We start from the raw sequence: 19119 nt of genomic DNA, 5'->3' as shown, positions 1-19119 counted from the left end.
GGTCGAATGTTTTATTTTTTTTGCAAACAATGTTTACATGTATATTAAAGTACAGTTGGGGCATATGGCCTTAGTTGCCGGTCCTTAATCCACAGAGGTCTACATCACCAGAGTAGCTGGCGAAGGCCCAGGAAGCTGGATTCAACAGCCGTACTGGTGTAAATCCTCGCAGACGAAGAAGAAGAAGAAGATTAAAGTACAACAAAACGTGAGTAAAAGATGTTGTTAAAATCTACCTAGAATAACTGAATTTTTGGTGATTGAAACTGTATTATATGTGAGAAACATTTAAGTTTATTTGTTCATTAACTAAAATTCATTCTTACTTTTTGCGTTCAGGTTCGTTTCGTCACCTCGCACGTATCCGCACAGGGGCGCTTAAAATGGACGTGCACCTGCAAAGCGCGTTAGCGTCGAGGATGTTTATTAACGTAAGCATCCTTTCCATCGCGCTGAACGGGTCATTCTTTGGCTACCTGCTGTACAGTAATCGCCTGTATGAGGTTGGCAAATGCTGCTCGTCGTACGTGTGGCTAATTCTACCGCTGACGGAATTATTGAAGCACTACTACATCAAACGAAGCTTCCACCTAGATGGCAGCGTGAAGCCCGGACATATTGGCAGCACATCCACATCAACCGGTAGAGCCACACTAAACGCGAAAGCCGGCCGGTTACGATGGAAAGAATGGTTCGGCTTTGGCGTACTGTTTTTCCTGGCGATGCTTTTCTACGGGTTCATCTGCCTTGTGCTGGGAGCACCGTTGGAACAGAGCGAAGAAACGGTATCGCTAGCCCTCACACTGACGACGATCACCATCTTTCCCATAATGCTACTCATCGGTCAATCACAGACGTATCAACTGCTGCTTTCCGAAACGCTTGAGCTGAAAAATCCCCTGGCGAATAGCTATCTTAACCTGCTGAAAAATAACTGTATTGGGGTGATTTTGGGAGCCTGGGGTGCTTCCGTGGTGGCTCCGCTGGATTGGGATCGCCCTTGGCAGGTGTATCCAATCCCGAACATAGTCGGATCGATCGGCGGATTGTTTGGTATGAATGTGTTCAATCTACTCAGCACGGCGTACATCAGTATGTATCGTAACCAACGGCCTAAAAAATTTTAGGTATTGTTTGTACGATCTATGTAGTTTTTAATTATAGTAATCGCTCAAATCTAGTCTAAAAACAACAATAAACTATAGTTTTAATCGTAAAACCAAAAGTCTTTACTACAGACTCATTATTCAATTATGACTAAAGACGAATCAATGCTCCTGGTGCATATCATTAGATTTACATGTATGTTGATATAGATGTATCATTTTTAATTCAGTTATACACCACAATATTTTTATTGATTTTTGCATGATTCATGCTGAATTCACGCTGATCCTTATTGATTCCCTTTGTTATATAATCATGTCTGCTTCTTTGTACCACTTGACCCTGCCCAATCTTCATCCCACTCGAGTGGTCAGTTTTCATTCAACTCCCACCTGTTGCACCCGTTTGCATTGCACCGTTGACCGTTACAAAATGTCGACCCAAATTGAAACCGTACAAGCCAATTTACTAGGCAATTTCTGCAAGCGATCGCCCGATCCTTAAGGTCAGATACGTTGTTTCATTCATGGTTGTATGAACTTTCGTCCGGCTGGTTATTGAATCATTGGCGCAGATGCCGGGAATAATCAGTGGAATTTCCGCGGCATCGGCATTGTGGCCATTAACGTCCGTCACTGACCATGCATTCCGTCTTTCGTGAGCTGGACATACGACCCCACCGATGGTGCATTGCTGATCGGGTCGTATTCATAGTAGGAGTTGAGTAAATGGATTCATATATCTTTTTTGTTTTGCAGGGAAACCATACGCATCCCTGGAAGTGGGTTAACTTTCCCCAGCCACAACCTGGGTCAGTGTGGGCAAACCTTGAGTCCGAGCAAGGGTAACGGGGTGTGGATAAAATAATTTTGAATCGTTTCGTACTATTAATTTCGATCTTAATGCGAATCATTTGTAGCACAATTTGATCATAAAAGAGGGATACTTTTTTCATTTATTTTTTCTTATCCAAAACAATGTTTTTTGCCTTATCTTATCTCCAACATAATTGCATTTTTTTTTATTAAATCACACACATTTTCTTGTGGTTGCTTTCCTCGATAAATATCGAGTTCTGAAAATAAAATTTCATATGATAAATATGTATATGCTATGCGAAATTAGCTTGTTCAGTTTCTATTATAAACATCTGGAGTTTTAGTTCCAATCAAAACCATTCCTACTACAATCTTAAATGACGAACATGCTGAAAGCCAAATTTAAACACTGGAAAATTCTTATAAAATTAATCACAAGTTTCTAGTCAGAAAGATCTCGTTCTGCCCTTGCGATACTGGTTCGCCCCCGCTGTCCCACATGGCACCGCGGGCCAGCGGCATGAACTCATTCACCTCCGGCGTGACGCTTGTGGTCGAGCCTTGTTTGCCTCTGCTGCTCTCTTTACCGACCCATTACCCTTTTGACACTTTCCCCGACTCGGGGCGTGAGTGTGTGGCGTGGTTGTCGCGTAAATCTCTATCTTTATTTGCCTTTTCTGCGGCCGTTCGGGTATGCTTACATAAGGCTTCGCCACTCGCACCCTCCCACCAATACGGAGGGGGTGGGTGGGGCAGCTTTTTATCGGTGTCGTTCCTCGGGGCAGGTCAGGATCCGGAGCCCCTGGAGCCTCGGTGGATCGAAGGGCTACAAAAGCGGGACAACTGGCCGCCAGGTTCCAAAACGGGGTGTTTCTGAGGCCTAATGAAAATTGCTCGCACACGCGGTGACGTCGGGTTCGTGCGTGCCCCGCCACATCAGATCGCCGTGACCGGCGGGCGGTCCGATAAGGTATCAGATTCCGGGCGGGGTGGGGGCACGGCGGTTCTTTCTTTCTTTCCTTCCTTCTTTCTTTCATGCCTTTCTTCTTTCTTCGGGACATTGCGTGGCGCGGTTACCTCACCGACGATGTCGCCTGTTCCCATTATGTGCTCTCCCCCCGGTGATCTTGTAGGGCTTGACCACCGTGAAGAGGAAATGCAAGACGGGCTTCACATGTTGGAGAGAATATGTGTGAAGCAGGCGCGGAACGAAGGTCCCCGATCCGGGGTCGCTGATCATTTGTCTCACGTTTTGACGTACATTTATTATTATTTTTTTTTTTTGTGTAAAGGTTGCGTCTTCCTCAAAGACAAATGGATGCCGAAACACGTGGTGTCGGTTCGCGCCAATCGTCCGCAGCCCGCGAACAATGGCGGCCGCAGGGTGAAACCGTTGGCCGTACTCGTGATTTGCCAGATTCGGTATTTATGTCATCGGCACCTGCTGACTAACAAAATCCGATTTAGGACAATGTGTAGTAGCAGTGAGACGAATGCTATAAGAGAATCCTCGCGGATAAAGAAGAAAGCAGATGGTATGCACAATCAAAAACATAATGATAATCGTTCATAACGTTGTAAAGTACTATTCTGTTGAATTAAACGCCATTTTATCATCATGGCCATTTTATAGTATTAAGCTTTAATTTATTTACCATATTGAAATATGAAGTTCGTTTTATGTAAGGTTTAAAAATAATTCTTTTATTTTTTATGCATCTTCAGGAAGTTACTTGTGGAGGAGTTCTTCATTTTTTTTAAAATACCTAAGCAAAATTACGTCATAAATAAGTTATTTATGTTTTAAAGAAATTACTGAAATTACATACTCCATATATCCTACGTGAGTTTCGTTGTTTAATATAAATTAAAAAAAAAGCAACAACCCAGGTCTCTGTGTTTTGATAGCATTACAAGATACTCAAACAACATTGTGTTGGGATTGCAAAATTTTTGGGATTGCCAAGCAAAATGCCTCGAATCTCTGAAAGTTTGACATTCAAGCATAGTTGGGTGTAACATTACCTAAATTTTTTATGATTATAATAGGCCCCATTTTATACACCAAATTGATATTTTAGAAATGTTTTGGGTAACAAAATGTTGAGTTGAAAACGAAACATTGAAACAACGTAGAAAGTTTCGCCCTGCAGCGATAGAACCATCGGGATTGAAAAAGTTGAGGAAAGGAAGAAAAAGTTAGAGTAGCATCGATCAGTCCACGTCTGACCATAACGAGCGTCCTGTTCCCGATGTCACGCGAGGCTCGTCTCCGCCGCTTCACCATAAGTCTGGCTGTAACAACCTGCAAGATCCCCAACACGTTCACTTTCGTTCTCGATCGAAACGCGTCCCAATCGGGTATCAGCTGCATATACGTAAGCAGTGATGGTGCTGCCGTTGAGCCGCGATGTTTGCGGAGAAATGTGTTTGGCAACATGCCAGCCTATGGCAACCGGCAGTATTCGTAGACAACCTGTGACTGTTTACTAGCCGTTTGTTTACAGAGTCTCCGTCTGCTTCGCTTGCGCTCTAACATCTGGTAGTACTCTGCGCATATCTTCGCCGGCGTCTCGTACAAGGCGCACGCGTTCGGAATGATGAATGAAGATGCGAAAGCATGTGATTCTGAAGATGATGCAAACAAAACTTCGGTCGGTTTTTGTATCGTTTTGCGCATCCCACTGACGGTGACGCTTTACATTATCTGCAGCCTACGACACTAGAATTTAAAAACGACTCTTTTTGCGACATGGAAAGACATAATTTGCAACGTTTTGGCCCACAAAAAATGACCATTTCCACATCACTACTTTACTTTAAAAAACTATTTGTACAACATTTAGGTAAATGATATCATAAATGACAAATTTTCAAACCGTATTTCCAAAATTCATAAATAGCTCCTCTATTTTATAGCCCTTCGCCTTCGATAACATTTAGGTACTTATAATGTAAGAACATATTTGAATATTTTACCACTGACATAAGAAGGAACTTATAAGTTTAAATATAAATGTCTTGAAACCTTTCTATCTTCATTAGTTATTATAGATTTTATTCACTTTTCATTTTTTACTGTAAAATATAGCTCGGTAAAAAAAGCCCCCATTATTAAATCGCAAAAAACCAACCAAAGAATTTAAAAATAGGGTTTGTTCAAACCTCATTTCCTATCAAACACACTTTTTTCATAAAAAAACTTCCTGTCATATGTTGAATGTATAAATCTGATGCTACTCAGAGAGCTAGAAATTTCTTTTCCCTTTACTATTCGTTGTTTTGAATGTTTGGAGGCGTGAAACTAGCGTTAATTAAATCACAATTTGACCAACTTGAGCTGCGCTTCTAATGATACATGGTAGCCGTGCACGTCTCATGGACACCATGCATAATCGAGCTCTTCGATCGGCATGACGAAACCACCGCAGGACCGCAGGAGCGCAGACGAAACCCTTCAGATGGGAGACAGCGAGCCGGAGCGCCATCGGATTCTATCAGCAAAGGGAGAAAGACGAAACCCTCCCTAGCGGCGCGATCCCACCCCGCCCGCAGCTCTAAGGTTACTCACTATTATGGTTCAGTGCACTTGCTTAGTGTACCTGATTTATCCCTTCCACGCTGGATCGCTTTCTTTGGCGTTACGTTGCTTTCCTCCTGCTTCTCATTGTGATCGCGACACTGTGACACTATGTATAAAAAGTGCCAGGACTCGTACGGAGGGAATCAGTAGTGCACCAGCCATCAGTGAACATCACCAGCAGGCCACTATAAGCTAAGCAGTCGAATCCCGAACGCTCGAGACAGTTCCAGGCAGATATCCTAAGTGTTTTATCACGATGAACGCGCGCCTCATGGTAAGTGTTGTGTGCTCCACATAAAGTTCGCCGAGTTATGACACCGTGCTGGTGCGTTCGAGCAACCCGGCGTTGGCGTTACTGATTCACATCCCAATCCGAAAAAAAACCCCACAGATGATCGTGTTTGCGGTGCTGCTGTCGGTGGCGGCCGTGCTGAGTTTACCGGCGTCACAGGATGAGTCGCTGTTCGGGCAGGCCGAGGGCGTGCAGGAGGCGGACATGTTCAACCCGCAGGATCCGCAGGCGTTCCTCAAGTGGCGCCAGATAAAGAAGCTGCTCTTCCTGGGATGAGGCGTCACCGGTGGTTACCGGATGGCGTTTGCGCGCAAGCTGCAGTCCAAAAATGAGCCAAATTTTATCGCATGTAAGACGCCTTGGCACGGGCGTACCGTTTGGCAACCGTTTGTGAACAACCATTTTCACCGATGGCCATGCTATTATGTTATAAACAGGATAAAACACAAAAACTGACAAATACATATAATCCCATAATTTTACTAAAACTGGTTCAATTTGTTTTCTGTTGTTTGAAGATCAGAGCCGTGTAGTATTTTAAGGGTTTTCAAAAACCCTATTTAAAAAGCCAAAATTGAAAATATACTATTCTGTGGTGTACCCGATGATGACGTAATAAGGATGGTCTACAGGAAGAGAAGCCCTTTGTATTTTGCTAATTCAGCAATCTAGCAACTATACTACATTGGCCTTGAAATGGACGTTAACAAATATTACTATCATTATCTAGTACATCAGGGGTCGGCAAATGTTTCTTGAAAAGGGCCATATGATGAAAAAGACCCAGAAACTGCGGGCCAGGTACCACAAACGACGTACTAATGCTTTAAAAGAGAAACTAACCCATTTTCAAGTGGAGTATCAATTATATGATCCGAAAAGTAACATTAAGATATGATAAAATATTTTAAACTTTAACATTTTACCATTGGTTTTGTTATTCATTTTCGTTAAATTTTGTACTTTTTCAAATCCGATACGAATTCTTTTTTTTTTGTTTTGTATGTTGTTCAATAACTTTCTTAGGGGCCAGACAGAACCAGCTGGAGGGCCGAACTTTGCCGACCCCTGATCTACTACATGATCATTGCATCATTGCAATGGAAAATCCCGTTGCCATGGTAAACCAATAGAATTTAAAGTTACCATGTTCAGTGTAGCGACAATTGCATACATTGCGGCGTAGGATATGTAACAAAAGTTCGAATAGTTAACATTCATTTACATTGTTGTAATAAAATAACTTTAAACCAAATGTTTAAAGATAACATTTTGTGGTGATAAAATTATGGAATCTTTATGTGACTCCTGAAAATAACTCTAAAGAGCAATTTCGTCAAGCTGCTACTACTGCTGTCCTTGAAATAAAAATTCGATGTGGAGGACACTCAATAACCGGCTTCAACTGGTTTCTTAAAAATCCCTTCCTCTCATACCGAATCCTATCGGAAATGCCGTTGCAAAATCATCCATTCACATAATTGTACGTCCGCCAAACTCGTGCCATCCGCACAAAGACGATCCCACTAGTAGCCTTTCCAGCTGGTCACACTTGATGTCGCACCTAGATTTTTCAGTACAATGCAAACACATTAAACCGGTACCTCGTTTCAGTAAGTTAAAGCTTAACACTTATTAATGTTACGGGAATTGTTGAATTTAATAATGTGTTACAATTCTTTGGTTTCATAATGCATAGTTCAAATCGTATCACCAGCTATACGGTTAATAGAAACTAAAATACAATGTGGAACATATTCATCGTGAGAGAGGATTTCGGGTTTGATATATTTTGAACTGTTATATTTAGAAACATGCAAAAGCCATTTTTGTACTTCAATTACGCCTCAGCAATAGGCTCCAGTTTTCGTTGGAAATGATTTATGGATTACTAATTTTATGTTTGGAATTCTCCGCTATCGTTCGTCGGTGATGTAATCGGAACTTGGATTCGAATTCAATACAACTCCGCGGTCTACTTTTGTAGCCAAATTCTTCAAAACGCGGCCAAACAAACCAATTGGTCAAATAATGAGCCGCTATCAGCCAAAACGGGTGAGAAAAATGGATCCACCAATTTCGTTCATTAGCTCAAATTCCACTCGCAAACTGCACCGTCAGTGAGCAATGCCATTAAAACCTCGGAAAGCGTTGTTGTTGTGGTGAGTTGTGATTGCGGCTTGGGGAATCCGCCGAACGCATCGCCCGTCCACGTTGCACCATCGCCGAAGGGGGGGGGCGGGGGGGGGGGGGGAGGGGGGGGGTTAATTTATGCGAGATGCGGTTTATGTTGCTGGCGTAACCGCCGTTCGGACCGTGGGATTGCTCAGCTGAGAGATGGAATTATTTATTCAGAACGCTTCATGTTATCTTTGCCCCCCAACGTTGAATCGTCGGTTTGTGTCAAGGGTTTTTTTTTGTTTTTGAAGTCCAATGTATAGATGCCGACGTCGTTGACAACCATGTGTCGAATGTGTGCCATTATCGATGAACTCGTGAGTAATAAATTACCGTCTCGGATAAAATGTACCATAAACCCAAGAGGGTTCGGTTCGGCTTCTCCAAGATTCTGATGGTTGGCTAGAACTTCCCCTTCGCGCCGTGAGGGAAGTAAGAAGGAACTCTCATGTTAGGGTGTTGTAGATGTTTTTTTTTTATTTGTTTGAAGTAGACTTTTCAACATCAGCGGCGTTTCGGTGCCAGAGCATTTTCACTGTCGGTCGGATGTTGTTGTGACCTGCGCCTGGCACTAACGTGGGCAAGAGCGTATGTTTCAGCACCTTTGCACAGAGTAGTTCTCTGTTGCATATAAAAGTTTTCCTCATTTCTTTGTGTAAAAAAAATCTCCTGTCACTCTAATACTCATAGCAGCGTAGTTCCTACGTATTGCACCTTAAAATAGGGATGTCTTCACTCGCATCCCACCGGGCCCGCATCGGAACAAACCGGGAACGAGGTCGAGACTGACTGATTAGGCGTGAAAGGATTTAATCGTTGTCTGCCAATTTGTAAGCGCCTGACCACGAACTTCGGCCATTCCTGTTGGATGGTGGGACGGGAGCGTTGGTGGAAGGAACGGGAAAGGGGTAGTGGTGGTGGTGGGTTGTTCTGAGAGCAAGAGCACCTCTTCCGTGAGCATTGTGTTCCGTTTGTGTTCTTTTTTTCCTTATTCGATTATTGCAAACAAAATAATTTTATATAAAAAAGACAGCTTTCTTATGCGTCGAGTCGCTTAGCCGAGCAGCAGCAATTTCTTCTTGAGCAGCAGCTTCTTCAGCAGGAAGGCCTGCGGGTCCTGGGGGTTCAGGGTTTCGTCCGCAGCTCCGTCAGCACCGAAGATGCCCTCGTCATGCACCGCCGGGACGGCCGCCACCAGGGCGAAGGCCAGCACGAACAGGCAGATGGTCTGTGAGAGGGAAAGGAAGCGATCGTTATTCCGGTTCTGGTTGGAATGATTAAGCAGGGATTTATGATGTGTTTTAAGTGCTCGTTAGGTGCAATTTGGGAACAACAGCCGGTACCTCGATAAATGCAAAAAACCCGTTTTTGATGTGTTTGTTCTGTTTTTAAAAGTCGAAGAAAAGAAACAGAACCTAATTCAACTAAGCTGAGCATAATTCTAAGTGACGATTCTCTCTCTTTTTCCATTCTAACCGTGCCAAAAAAACCCTTATATTTAATACAATTTTAAATAATGAAAGCAAGTGTAATTAAAAAGAGAATCAATCAACTTTGTTTTTAACACAGTGATGGTGTTCAATACCTCCTCTTAATTTAATCCCCTAACTTCTAGTAAGAGTTGAAGAGCAAACAAGTTAACATCTTCAAACATTTGAATGTTCGGAATCGAACAGAAAATATACAACTGAAAAACGAAATTATTGATTCGTTGGAAAATTTACGAAATAAATATACAAAAGGAAGAAGTAATACAAGGATTAAAATTGTATTGTAATATCTCCCAAATATCTTCTAACCACAACAATTTTGGAATATTTCCAAAAATTTGCTTTTATGTGGGCATTACATTTATTTGTTTTCCATTTCACTACTCCAGTGTCTCTCTCCTTGAAACAGCCAGCTGAAGGATTTCATGCTCGAAAAGGCACGGTTTTAAAATGATTAATTGCTGAGAGCTTCAAGCCTGCTAACCAAAGCTCCCAGGGTATTGAGTAATCCGTTTGGATGGCATTAGCAGGTGAAGAGGATCAATGAGCTGATTGTTCATATTTCCACCGAGGCGAAATAAAATCAGCTCGAATATAAATATTTTTCCCCGAAACGACTCAATGATCCACCAAAGAAATAAATCAGCATTCTTCTTTCCATTGAGAACACGTTGCTTTCAACACGTTTTCTTCTCGCACTCCTAGCTGTTCGTCGTTAATGATCCGAACGACGGTTTTAGCACTTTTGCTAAACACGGATGTTTAACTGGCGTTGACGGAAGGTTAACTGCGTCGAAACAAAAATCCCCTGCACTTGAGACACTTTGCCGTGAACAGATCATCGAGGAAGTGTCCAAGGATGACACTGGTATCCTGCTGGGTTTGAGTGCAAGCCGCTGGGAATCCCAAATTCCAGTGCAACTCGTCACATTAACACTATCAACAAGAGCTTTCCTATCGCACAGCACACTTCGTTACACTATTTACCGGGGGGAGCAAACAAAAAGCACAATTATCAACGTACCATGATCAAGAATTTCATTTTGGCGGTTGGGGTTTTGGGTTGGTTTTTCGACACTTTCCAAATAGGGACGAATCCGCGGCAGAAGAACTGTCTACTGGTCGGCGAGTGGAGCGCAACTTGATGCCGATCGTCACCGTGTCTTCCGCTTTTATACGCGCCGATTCGGCCACCACCGATCGCGAGCCCGCGGCGAATATGCTGTTTGTCTTTTGTTGTTTCCTCCCCCTTCACCCTTTCCTCCCACCCTCCTGAAAGCCCGCGAAACAAGAAGCGCAACAACGTGCCTTGTTGTCAATTGCTGCGAAACCGGCGTGGTTCCGCCTGCGATCGGGTTGTCTCCTTTGCGCACACGTCCCGGGCCATACCGATAGTGGATATCTTGTCTCTTTTCCCCTCCGTCCCACGGAACCTCGCCTTGGACGGCCGATCCCTTATGCTGCCGAAACGTCCTTCAAACGCGAGAGCTCGCAGGTGGGCCCCCCATCTTGAGCCGTGTTGGGGCTCGGGTGTGGTTCCACTCTCGATGGCCGGCCAAAGATGTGGCAGGATGCGTGGCCGCAGCCTCTCCGAAAGCAACGCCATGCCCAATGCCAAGGGTTTCCGTGTGAGGTAACTGATAACCGACGCGCCTGAAAGTTTCTACTCTTCTTTTTTTTTTACCACCGTTTCACTCGATCGGCGTCTGTTCGCACCAAGGGAGAGATGAAAGATTAACAAGTATTCGGGAAAAGAAGGACGTATTATCGCTAATTTCTATCCTACTTTACTTATGCATTCAGGAAATATAACAAAGAAGCAAACAAATTTAAACAGATAAACCGAGTTAATAAAATATCAAATAAATAGTAGACAAGATTACTTTACAGTACAGATGCTTTATAACACGTAATTGTAGTCTACTGATTATATACTTTCCACGTCTTTGTTTAATTTTACAGTCCACCAATTAATTTTACAGCACCACAAACAATAATTTTTTTATCATAGACTTCAACGACAATACTTTGAAGAAATTTACTAAATTATTTTATTGCATAAACCATCGCAACGACAAATAAATGGTAAAGTCACAATGTACTAAAATAAGTGAAAGAACATAAATAATTTATATTTGAGAAAGGTTGTAATGTAGGTTGAAAAAGTGTTTCTGGATAATAAAAACAATAAGAAAATGCGGTGTTTGGAAAACCGCTTCGTTGTCATATCTTCGGCCTCCCCCGGAGAAGCTGAGATTGCATGCTACCGGGATCGTCGTGCGTGACCATTCCGGGGTTGACCTTAGCACCCAGCAGCCGGTTTGAAGGGCCTTCAACCTTACGCTTTCCCAACGCTGGACAGGTTAACTGACTTAACAAGATGCTCCCATGTATATACAAACTCATACTGAGAGAATCCCCCTACTCCAAACTCAGCCAGAAAAGGCAAATTTATCATCCTTGCGCATTTCGGTGATCGATGATGATGGCAAGCCGTTGTGATGCTGTCGCCGTTGCGCCATCGTAGCCATTTTATGTAAAGCGACCTCACACCCGGGTCTTCAAGTGGGGAATTTATGTCGAAGTTCGTGCGATCGCGAACGAGAGTCCTTTTCTGCATACGAAAGCAGATCACAGGTGCGCTAAGGTGAGGCGTGCTTGGAAGCTCTCATCTCGACATACAGAGAACCCGGAAGGCAAAAGAACTACAGCTCGGCGTGACGAAGAAAACGTGTCCTTTTCAGGCCCATCTCTTCCGGGATGGGTGACGTTTGGCACATTCAAATAATAATCCCCATTCCGTCTACGCATTTCATTTAGTAGCAGCAGCCCAACGGTGGAATACAAATTCCTATTTTTCTGGATGCAAACCACACCGACTGGTATCGACTTCGGAGCTTTGATTTGAACGCAATTTTGGACCGGCCGTCCATTTCGTCGCTAACGAGATTTGTTCGCTGCCAATATTTATCAACAAACACCGGGGCCGAAACGAACGGGAATGGGCTTTCGCAAACAACCTCCCGCTGTTCGCTGGCGAAGCGAAAAATGCTAATCATCTTGTTCTGCGAAAGAAAATATGCCTCCAGAAAGGTTACTGTTTGCAGTACTTTATAGAATTTCACAACATCAATCTCGCTGAGCAGAGCCGAACGGGATGAGTTTGGCCAGGGTATGGCAATGGATTTGAAAATATTTGTTTGCGTAAGTGACGGTAGTGATGACGTTTGAAAATTGAAAAGGAAAAAGATACAGTTGGTCCCCGCAGTACGCGAATGTTTGGGACCGAACGCAATAGCGTATATCGAATTTTCGCGTATTGCGGATTTCCTCTGCCATATCGTTTATACCTCATATTGAAGAGTTAACACTGAGAGGGAACCGCTTATTTAACATATCTTTTATCCAAATAACTAATAAGTGTTCCATTTTTTATATTGCATAGTTATATCTCTGTTAAAAAATGCATATTAAAAACTTCATTCTACCAAAACAAAGTAAAATTGACTAATCAGAACTCGAGCAACGCTATGAGCTGTCAGTTTTAAAAAATCGCGTATTGCGAATTCGCGTATATCGAGTATCGCGTACTGCGGGGACCAACTGTACTTGGTAAAATCCACAGAGCGTCTAAAGCAATGATTTTTGTTTATAGTTTTATTTATATACCAAATTCTTGCCTTTTCGGTTCATAACATCCAATAAACTGTACTGAAATGCGATGATAATTGTATGTCTATTAGCACTTTGATTGAATAGAACTTCAATAGTTCATGCATTATTCCGAACATTTTGGAATTAGTATTGCATTGCAGCTTGGGCATTGCGTTTTATATTGATGATCCAATTCAATCTAATTGATATTTTATTATTTACTATTGATTGGTGATGTCATTTAAAATAGGATTCTGATGTTTTCCATTCAAACCTATAATTACCCAAACCTGTAATTACATTTTAATCAATTTGCTTGTTTTCAAACATGCCAACCTATTTTAAAAACCATTACACGGTGTTTTAAATTTTTTTCAATTTGTATAGTTTTGTTACGTTCAATGTATATGGTAGAACCCGCGAGCCTTTAGGTGTTACGCTATTTTATAAAACATCGAAAAAAATCTGAATTGTGCTGTGTGTAGAATCTTTTAACAGTATCACCAACGACAGGTGGATTCTTTGCAAGATTGTATCCGATGAATAAATTCACACTATCATTCATCATCCGAATCGAACCTGCGCAAGGATCAGGCCGTAAAAAGAGTGACCGTGCTTTGAACCATGAACCGTTGTAAATAAATATTATTTACGAAAAAAAATGTTTAGCGTCGTTTTTTCCATCGGAAACCACGTCGCATGGATGAGTTTGAACGTTATTCGCTTCCCAGTCGGCTGCGTGCGGTGCGGAGCAAACAAAAGATTTCAATGCCGGAAAGCGACGAACTCGGAAGTAAGCGTGGCGCTCGTCATCTTCTTCTGGATCCACTTGGCCGATGGTGCCTTCTGGTGGCCGCGTGCTTAACCATCTGACTAAGCGCGAACATTGTTGAACGTCCCCCGCGGTTCTGCCCAAAGCGCCGAGGTTGATGGATGAGAAATGTCAGTAAAGGAGTTTCCATGGTGCCAAAGTGATTCCTGCTTGGTGTAAAAAAAAAAAAACAAAAAAAGAAACATCGAAAACTTTCCGACCGCTTGAGGATGCTTCCGTCTGATAGTTCCGTACAGTATGAGCATTTGAAATTCACACCCAACAACTCATGCATGGTTACTTTATGCCGTGTCATGATTGTTAGGACGAAGCGGGTACTCGGAGTGGCCTTGCGATTGCTCGGTAATTGTATCGACCGGTAAATGGATGGGTTTTTGTTTTCGTCATTCGGGAGCCCGACTAATGGAGTGATGAACTTAAATGTAAAAGTAAAGGGATGGACATTTTATTAACGGAATGAAGTAATTTATTGAAACACTTTACTGTTCTTGAAAATGTTTCATCCAAAACAGAAGAAAAAAAACAAATGAAAAGACATAATTTGTTTCCCCACCAACCAATTTGGTTTCATCTTACGGGCGGACAATGTTACAGCTTTCATCTGACCCGTGAAGAAATTCAGTATAGCCGGTTAGCGACGCCGTATTTCTCTGTCAAGGTTAAGCGGCTGGACCGGCCAAGGAGTGTGATGACTTCACGTGGAGAAACTCACACGATTGACGGACCTCTTCCAACCAGTTGCGTCTATTCGATAAATTATTCAATGCATTGGTGATTTCGAGCATTAGGAAACCACAAAACAAAATTATGCAAAAATGTTAAAGGACCGAAAGGTAGTGCTTTTCGAATGATTAATACTTTGATAGCAAAATTAAAATGGAAAACGATAAGTAACGGTACTTTACAATCAACCCAACTGTAATATTTTGTGTTTCACATGAAAATAACTCTACGAGGAGATATTTACACACATTACTTTGATATGAAATGCGTTTGAACGATGGATGAAATGGAAACGAATGATCAAACAGGTAGTTACACAAGAAGTAATTAAACCTGATAGGTTTGCAACTCTATTAACGTGACCGAAAGAGTTTACACGCGTCATTTGTCAATTCAAAACGCGTTTTAATCGTGCGTGTTTCCAGCACTGACAATGCACACAATTGGAACAGATTGAAAATCAGATCGCTATCTGTTGATCCTCCATCGATCGTGCGTAGTACCGATTACGTTAGTAGTTTGCTGCCTTAAGTGGGCCTCCATTTGTGCCTTTTGTGAGCGAGGCGATAAAACTGTACTAAATTAACACTTATATCCAAAGAGTAGAATGCTTGCAAACCACAGGGAAAGAAATGACCGAACAGATGGAGATGTGATTGGCTTGTTGACATTGATCGATGGTTTGTTTATTTGATTGCTCCGTCAGCTGGAGCTTCAAACATAGCCTAAGGTGCTTCATTAAAGCTAATAAAATGGCGTTGGGGATTAAATGGAATGGATTTTCCTTTTCCGCACACTTTCGAAGAACGCAAAATAATTAACCAAACCAAAACAGAGAGTTCAGTATGCATTTACGGATGACAGTTATAGGCCTCTATCGAACCGTGTTATCGAACCCTCATTTATGGTCGGATGAGCCTTCGGAAGAATTACAAATTTCCACACCGGCTGGCAGTGACCTTGCGGTGGGTTGCGTCCATCGTGCCAGCCATTTTCGGCGTTAGGCCTCCAAAAGTCAACCAGCTTCCCCGACGAGGAACCCGTCCGTCAATTTACATGCAGCTGCGAAGTATGCAAATTTCCTATGTAAATCGAAATCGAAAGTGCGCGCCACAGGGGACAACCACTTCGGTCGGTTTGGGCCACAAAGCCATCTGTCGTAATCCTGCGCGAGTCCTACACGCCATGCGGTACGTACGCCCCGTAAAGGGCACCAGCCCGGGTCAGGTCGGATCGGTTAGTAGGAGGATGGGTTGGATTAGGAAAGCATTTTGGCATTGGAACGATAAAAGTGGGCTCCGAACGCATCCGATGTCAACCGGATGGACGATAAAGTACCATGCCACCTTCGCTAGGGTGCGTAAGGATTAACATTCATGAGAACCGAGCTACTTTAAACAATGATCTACTATTAATGGACTGAATAAAATCCAATGGAATGAAGGGTCGCGCCCTGCTCCATCTTTTTAAAATTATCTAAAATAAAACTCAATTTATGAAGGTCACTTCTAAACGAAAATGGTAAGCGAATAGGAAAAACGTATCTCGTTTCGGGTATGATTGAATGAAATTGTTCTAAAATAACTTTAATAAGAAATTATTGAGGTCAAAACTAAAGGAAAATAAAATTTAAAAAATCTATCATGAACATGAACACACAACTCTTTAGGTAAAAATTGAAGAGAGTATCTTGAGAACATAAGATACCATAACATAACAACTGGCTCGCAATAGAAATGAAGACAAACACAATGGTTAATGAAGAATTTACTTTATACGTAAAAAAAAAGTTAAAATATATATTGCATTGTGGTGGTTCAGGCTGCATCGGTCACACACTCATATGCGTAAGGAGTTGCTCTACAGCTATGCAAACTCCTTGATAATATAGCGTCCAGTGTATGGATCGGTGGAAATGGATGATCTACTGCCACTTTTGCATAACATTTCAGATGGTTAGATGGTAACGTGGAATGGATGTGCTGGACTCTTTGGGTGGGAAAGGGGTTCCTTGCGCGGAACCAGGACTTAGCCAAGGAACAGCAGCTTCTTCAGCTTCTTCAGCTTCAGGAACGCCTGCGGATCCTGCGGGTTGAAGCTGTCGACTTCCGCCTCGTACACGTCCCCGCCGAGGATGGACTCGTCGTTGACTGCAGGTAGTGCCGACACCAACGCCACGGCAAGGACGATCAGGGCAAAGGACTGCAATGATAGGGTTTTAATTAGCACACGAATTCACTTCCAAATGTTTGCGCGATTACGTACCACGAACAGAAGCTTCATCCTGGCGGTGTGTGTTTAGAAGTTTGCTGAGTGCTTCGGTGGGAGGATACTACCCGAGCTCTGTGGTCTATTGGAGATGATGAAGATGGTCGTCCGGTGACACCGAGCTTTGAATGATGGAGTACGGTCAATTGTCGCCGGCTTTTATATCGCACGAGTCGTGCGTGCGTGGTGAGAGCGAAATTGTTTGATCACAGCACCGCCGCCGACGGTGTGGCATCTTGTATGTGAACGTTATGTTATGGGCAAACAAAACTTACGAAAATACGGTCCCGGCCCCGGTCAACCGTAACCCCGGCCGTGTACATCCCTTCGCCGGTTCACTCGAGCTGTGCCCACCGGGTTTCGGTCACCGTCGCCATTATTTCGGTCGATAAGGAGCTCATAAACGCAGCCTGTTTTGGCGAACGAATCGATTTGATGAATGTCACACGCACATGTCTATTTTTAGACTGTTTGGTGCAATAGAAACGCTCAACGATTGTTCACTAGAACTTCCTTATCGTTGTGGGAGGTCTAAAACCGACAAGAAATCATGTTATTTGTGTTAGCATGTACAACGTTTAATGGCATTTTTATCGAATGTTTAGAGTAATTTATAAAACTCCAACGTTTTTATGGAACAAATAAAAAAGAAAATCTGTTTTAAGGTCTAATCATACATTTTGCAAATAAAATAAATTTATTTCAAATAACCTATCTCAAGGAAATGGACACTTAATACTTCTAATTTTACGTTTTCCTAAATCAACGTAAACGTTACGATGGTTTACTCTTCGTATTGCTGCTTAGGAATCGGAACGAAATTGTTTTCAAACAAACTATAATTATTAGCGGACAAAACTAATTGAAAAAAAATCGTGTTATTCGCCTAACCATTTGGGAAGCGAAAAATGTAATTGCTTTCATTTGTAATTAGTTTCTATCTTGTTTATGCATCGCGAAATCGATTTGGATGATACCCGTCTCTGTTCTTTTACATCATGTCTACTTCTCGTAAGAATTAAATCAGGCTAATTAAATAAAAGCTGAACAAAATCTTCATAGTGAAGGAACCTTACACGAAACATTACAACCACAAGAGCCTCATTTTTTTGAAGGACCACTACATTCCCTCCCACAATTCTTCCACTTGTCGTAAGATTAAAATATTGTTTGCTATACCAAAATTAAAAACAAAAAATCTGCAAACAAAATTGTTCAAACCCTCTCTAACGTTCTTCAAATTAATTACAACTACAAGAGGTTTTTCATCGCGACGACCGATGCATTTGAACGACGGATGCTGTCGAGTTCGTCAAGTTTCTCTTTCAAGTACTTCGGCAAACAAACCAACAATGAAGGATGGCGTCCGTGATAAAGTTTCGATTGGCCCAACCACCAAAGCCAACAATTTCAGCCGGCGTAGTCAGCTTCGGTGCAGTTTTCGATTTCGATTGTAATGATTACGTTACGTATGCTAGCATAACCATTTGTAATCTCGCTTCCCCCCGGTCCCTTCCCGGGGCGAGTGGTTTACTTTTCTTTTCACGAAAGATATCACGTTGCATCTTTAGCTCGCTACCGTTGCAGGTAGGTGCAAGGAGGAATGGTATGGGGAAAACGATGGCAAATGCAAAGATGACACGCCGAAGAAGGTTTGTCTAAACCATTTACGTCCTCCAAGGAGTATGCGAGTGCATGTGTGACCGCTTGCGGTCAAATCTATTGCTACGGAAGGCGCCATGCTATGAAGATCCGAAGCGAACGAGAACGAAATCGATATTAATAGCGTACGTTTTATGTTGAGAGACGGTTTGTGTTTCACTTGACCACAACCATAAACTGTTGCCATCCTTTATAGATACAGTTGGGAGAGACTTCTAAACGTTCTGTTCTGTATCCACTTTAAATCTGTTTCGTTTAAATTATGATACTTTACAAGGCATATCAAATATATTCAAACCCATAAGGGAGCATCAAATCAGGAGAAATTGTTCTGCAATCACTTCATAACAAATGAAGATCATTGTTTAGAAAATTCGATTGATTATATGCTCTTGTTTTATGTTTTCGGTTTAAGGGAAATAAATTATTGGAGTGTTATGTTATGTTGTTGTTAATATTATTTATTTCTTTTTCGCTCTTTTTCCTTTTGTAAATTTCTTAGCTTTTTCATA

The 19119-nt window shown here is 42.3% G+C and overlaps 3 protein-coding genes across 3 annotated transcripts; 1 reads left to right on the top strand and 2 right to left on the bottom strand.

Moving 5' to 3' along the window:
• The first annotated feature begins 345 nt into the window (after positions 1-345).
• LOC131294332 (phosphatidylinositol-glycan biosynthesis class F protein) lies at positions 346-1127 on the top strand. The gene has a single exon (XM_058322377.1). It carries the CDS (start codon positions 384-386, stop codon positions 1125-1127), a length of 744 nt encoding a protein of 247 aa, XP_058178360.1. The 5' UTR covers positions 346-383.
• A 7905-nt stretch (positions 1128-9032) lies between these two features.
• LOC131282457 (uncharacterized) lies at positions 9033-10510 on the bottom strand. Its single transcript, XM_058311930.1, has 2 exons — positions 10493-10510; positions 9033-9206 (listed from the first exon to the last, which is right to left on the bottom strand). Exons 1-2 carry the CDS (start codon positions 10508-10510, stop codon positions 9033-9035), a joined length of 192 nt encoding a protein of 63 aa, XP_058167913.1.
• A 6195-nt stretch (positions 10511-16705) lies between these two features.
• On the bottom strand, positions 16706-16960 carry LOC131282080 (uncharacterized). The gene is made up of 2 exons (XM_058311475.1): positions 16943-16960; positions 16706-16879 (listed from the first exon to the last, which is right to left on the bottom strand). Exons 1-2 carry the CDS (start codon positions 16958-16960, stop codon positions 16706-16708), a joined length of 192 nt encoding a protein of 63 aa, XP_058167458.1.
• Positions 16961-19119: the final 2159 nt, after the last annotated feature.

Source organism: Anopheles ziemanni, chromosome 2 (genome assembly GCF_943734765.1).
Source record: "Anopheles ziemanni chromosome 2, idAnoZiCoDA_A2_x.2, whole genome shotgun sequence".
NCBI lineage: Eukaryota > Metazoa > Arthropoda > Insecta > Diptera > Culicidae > Anopheles > Anopheles ziemanni.
Note: the sequence above shows the minus strand (reverse complement) of the source record. Positions and strands in the feature narration are given on the sequence as shown.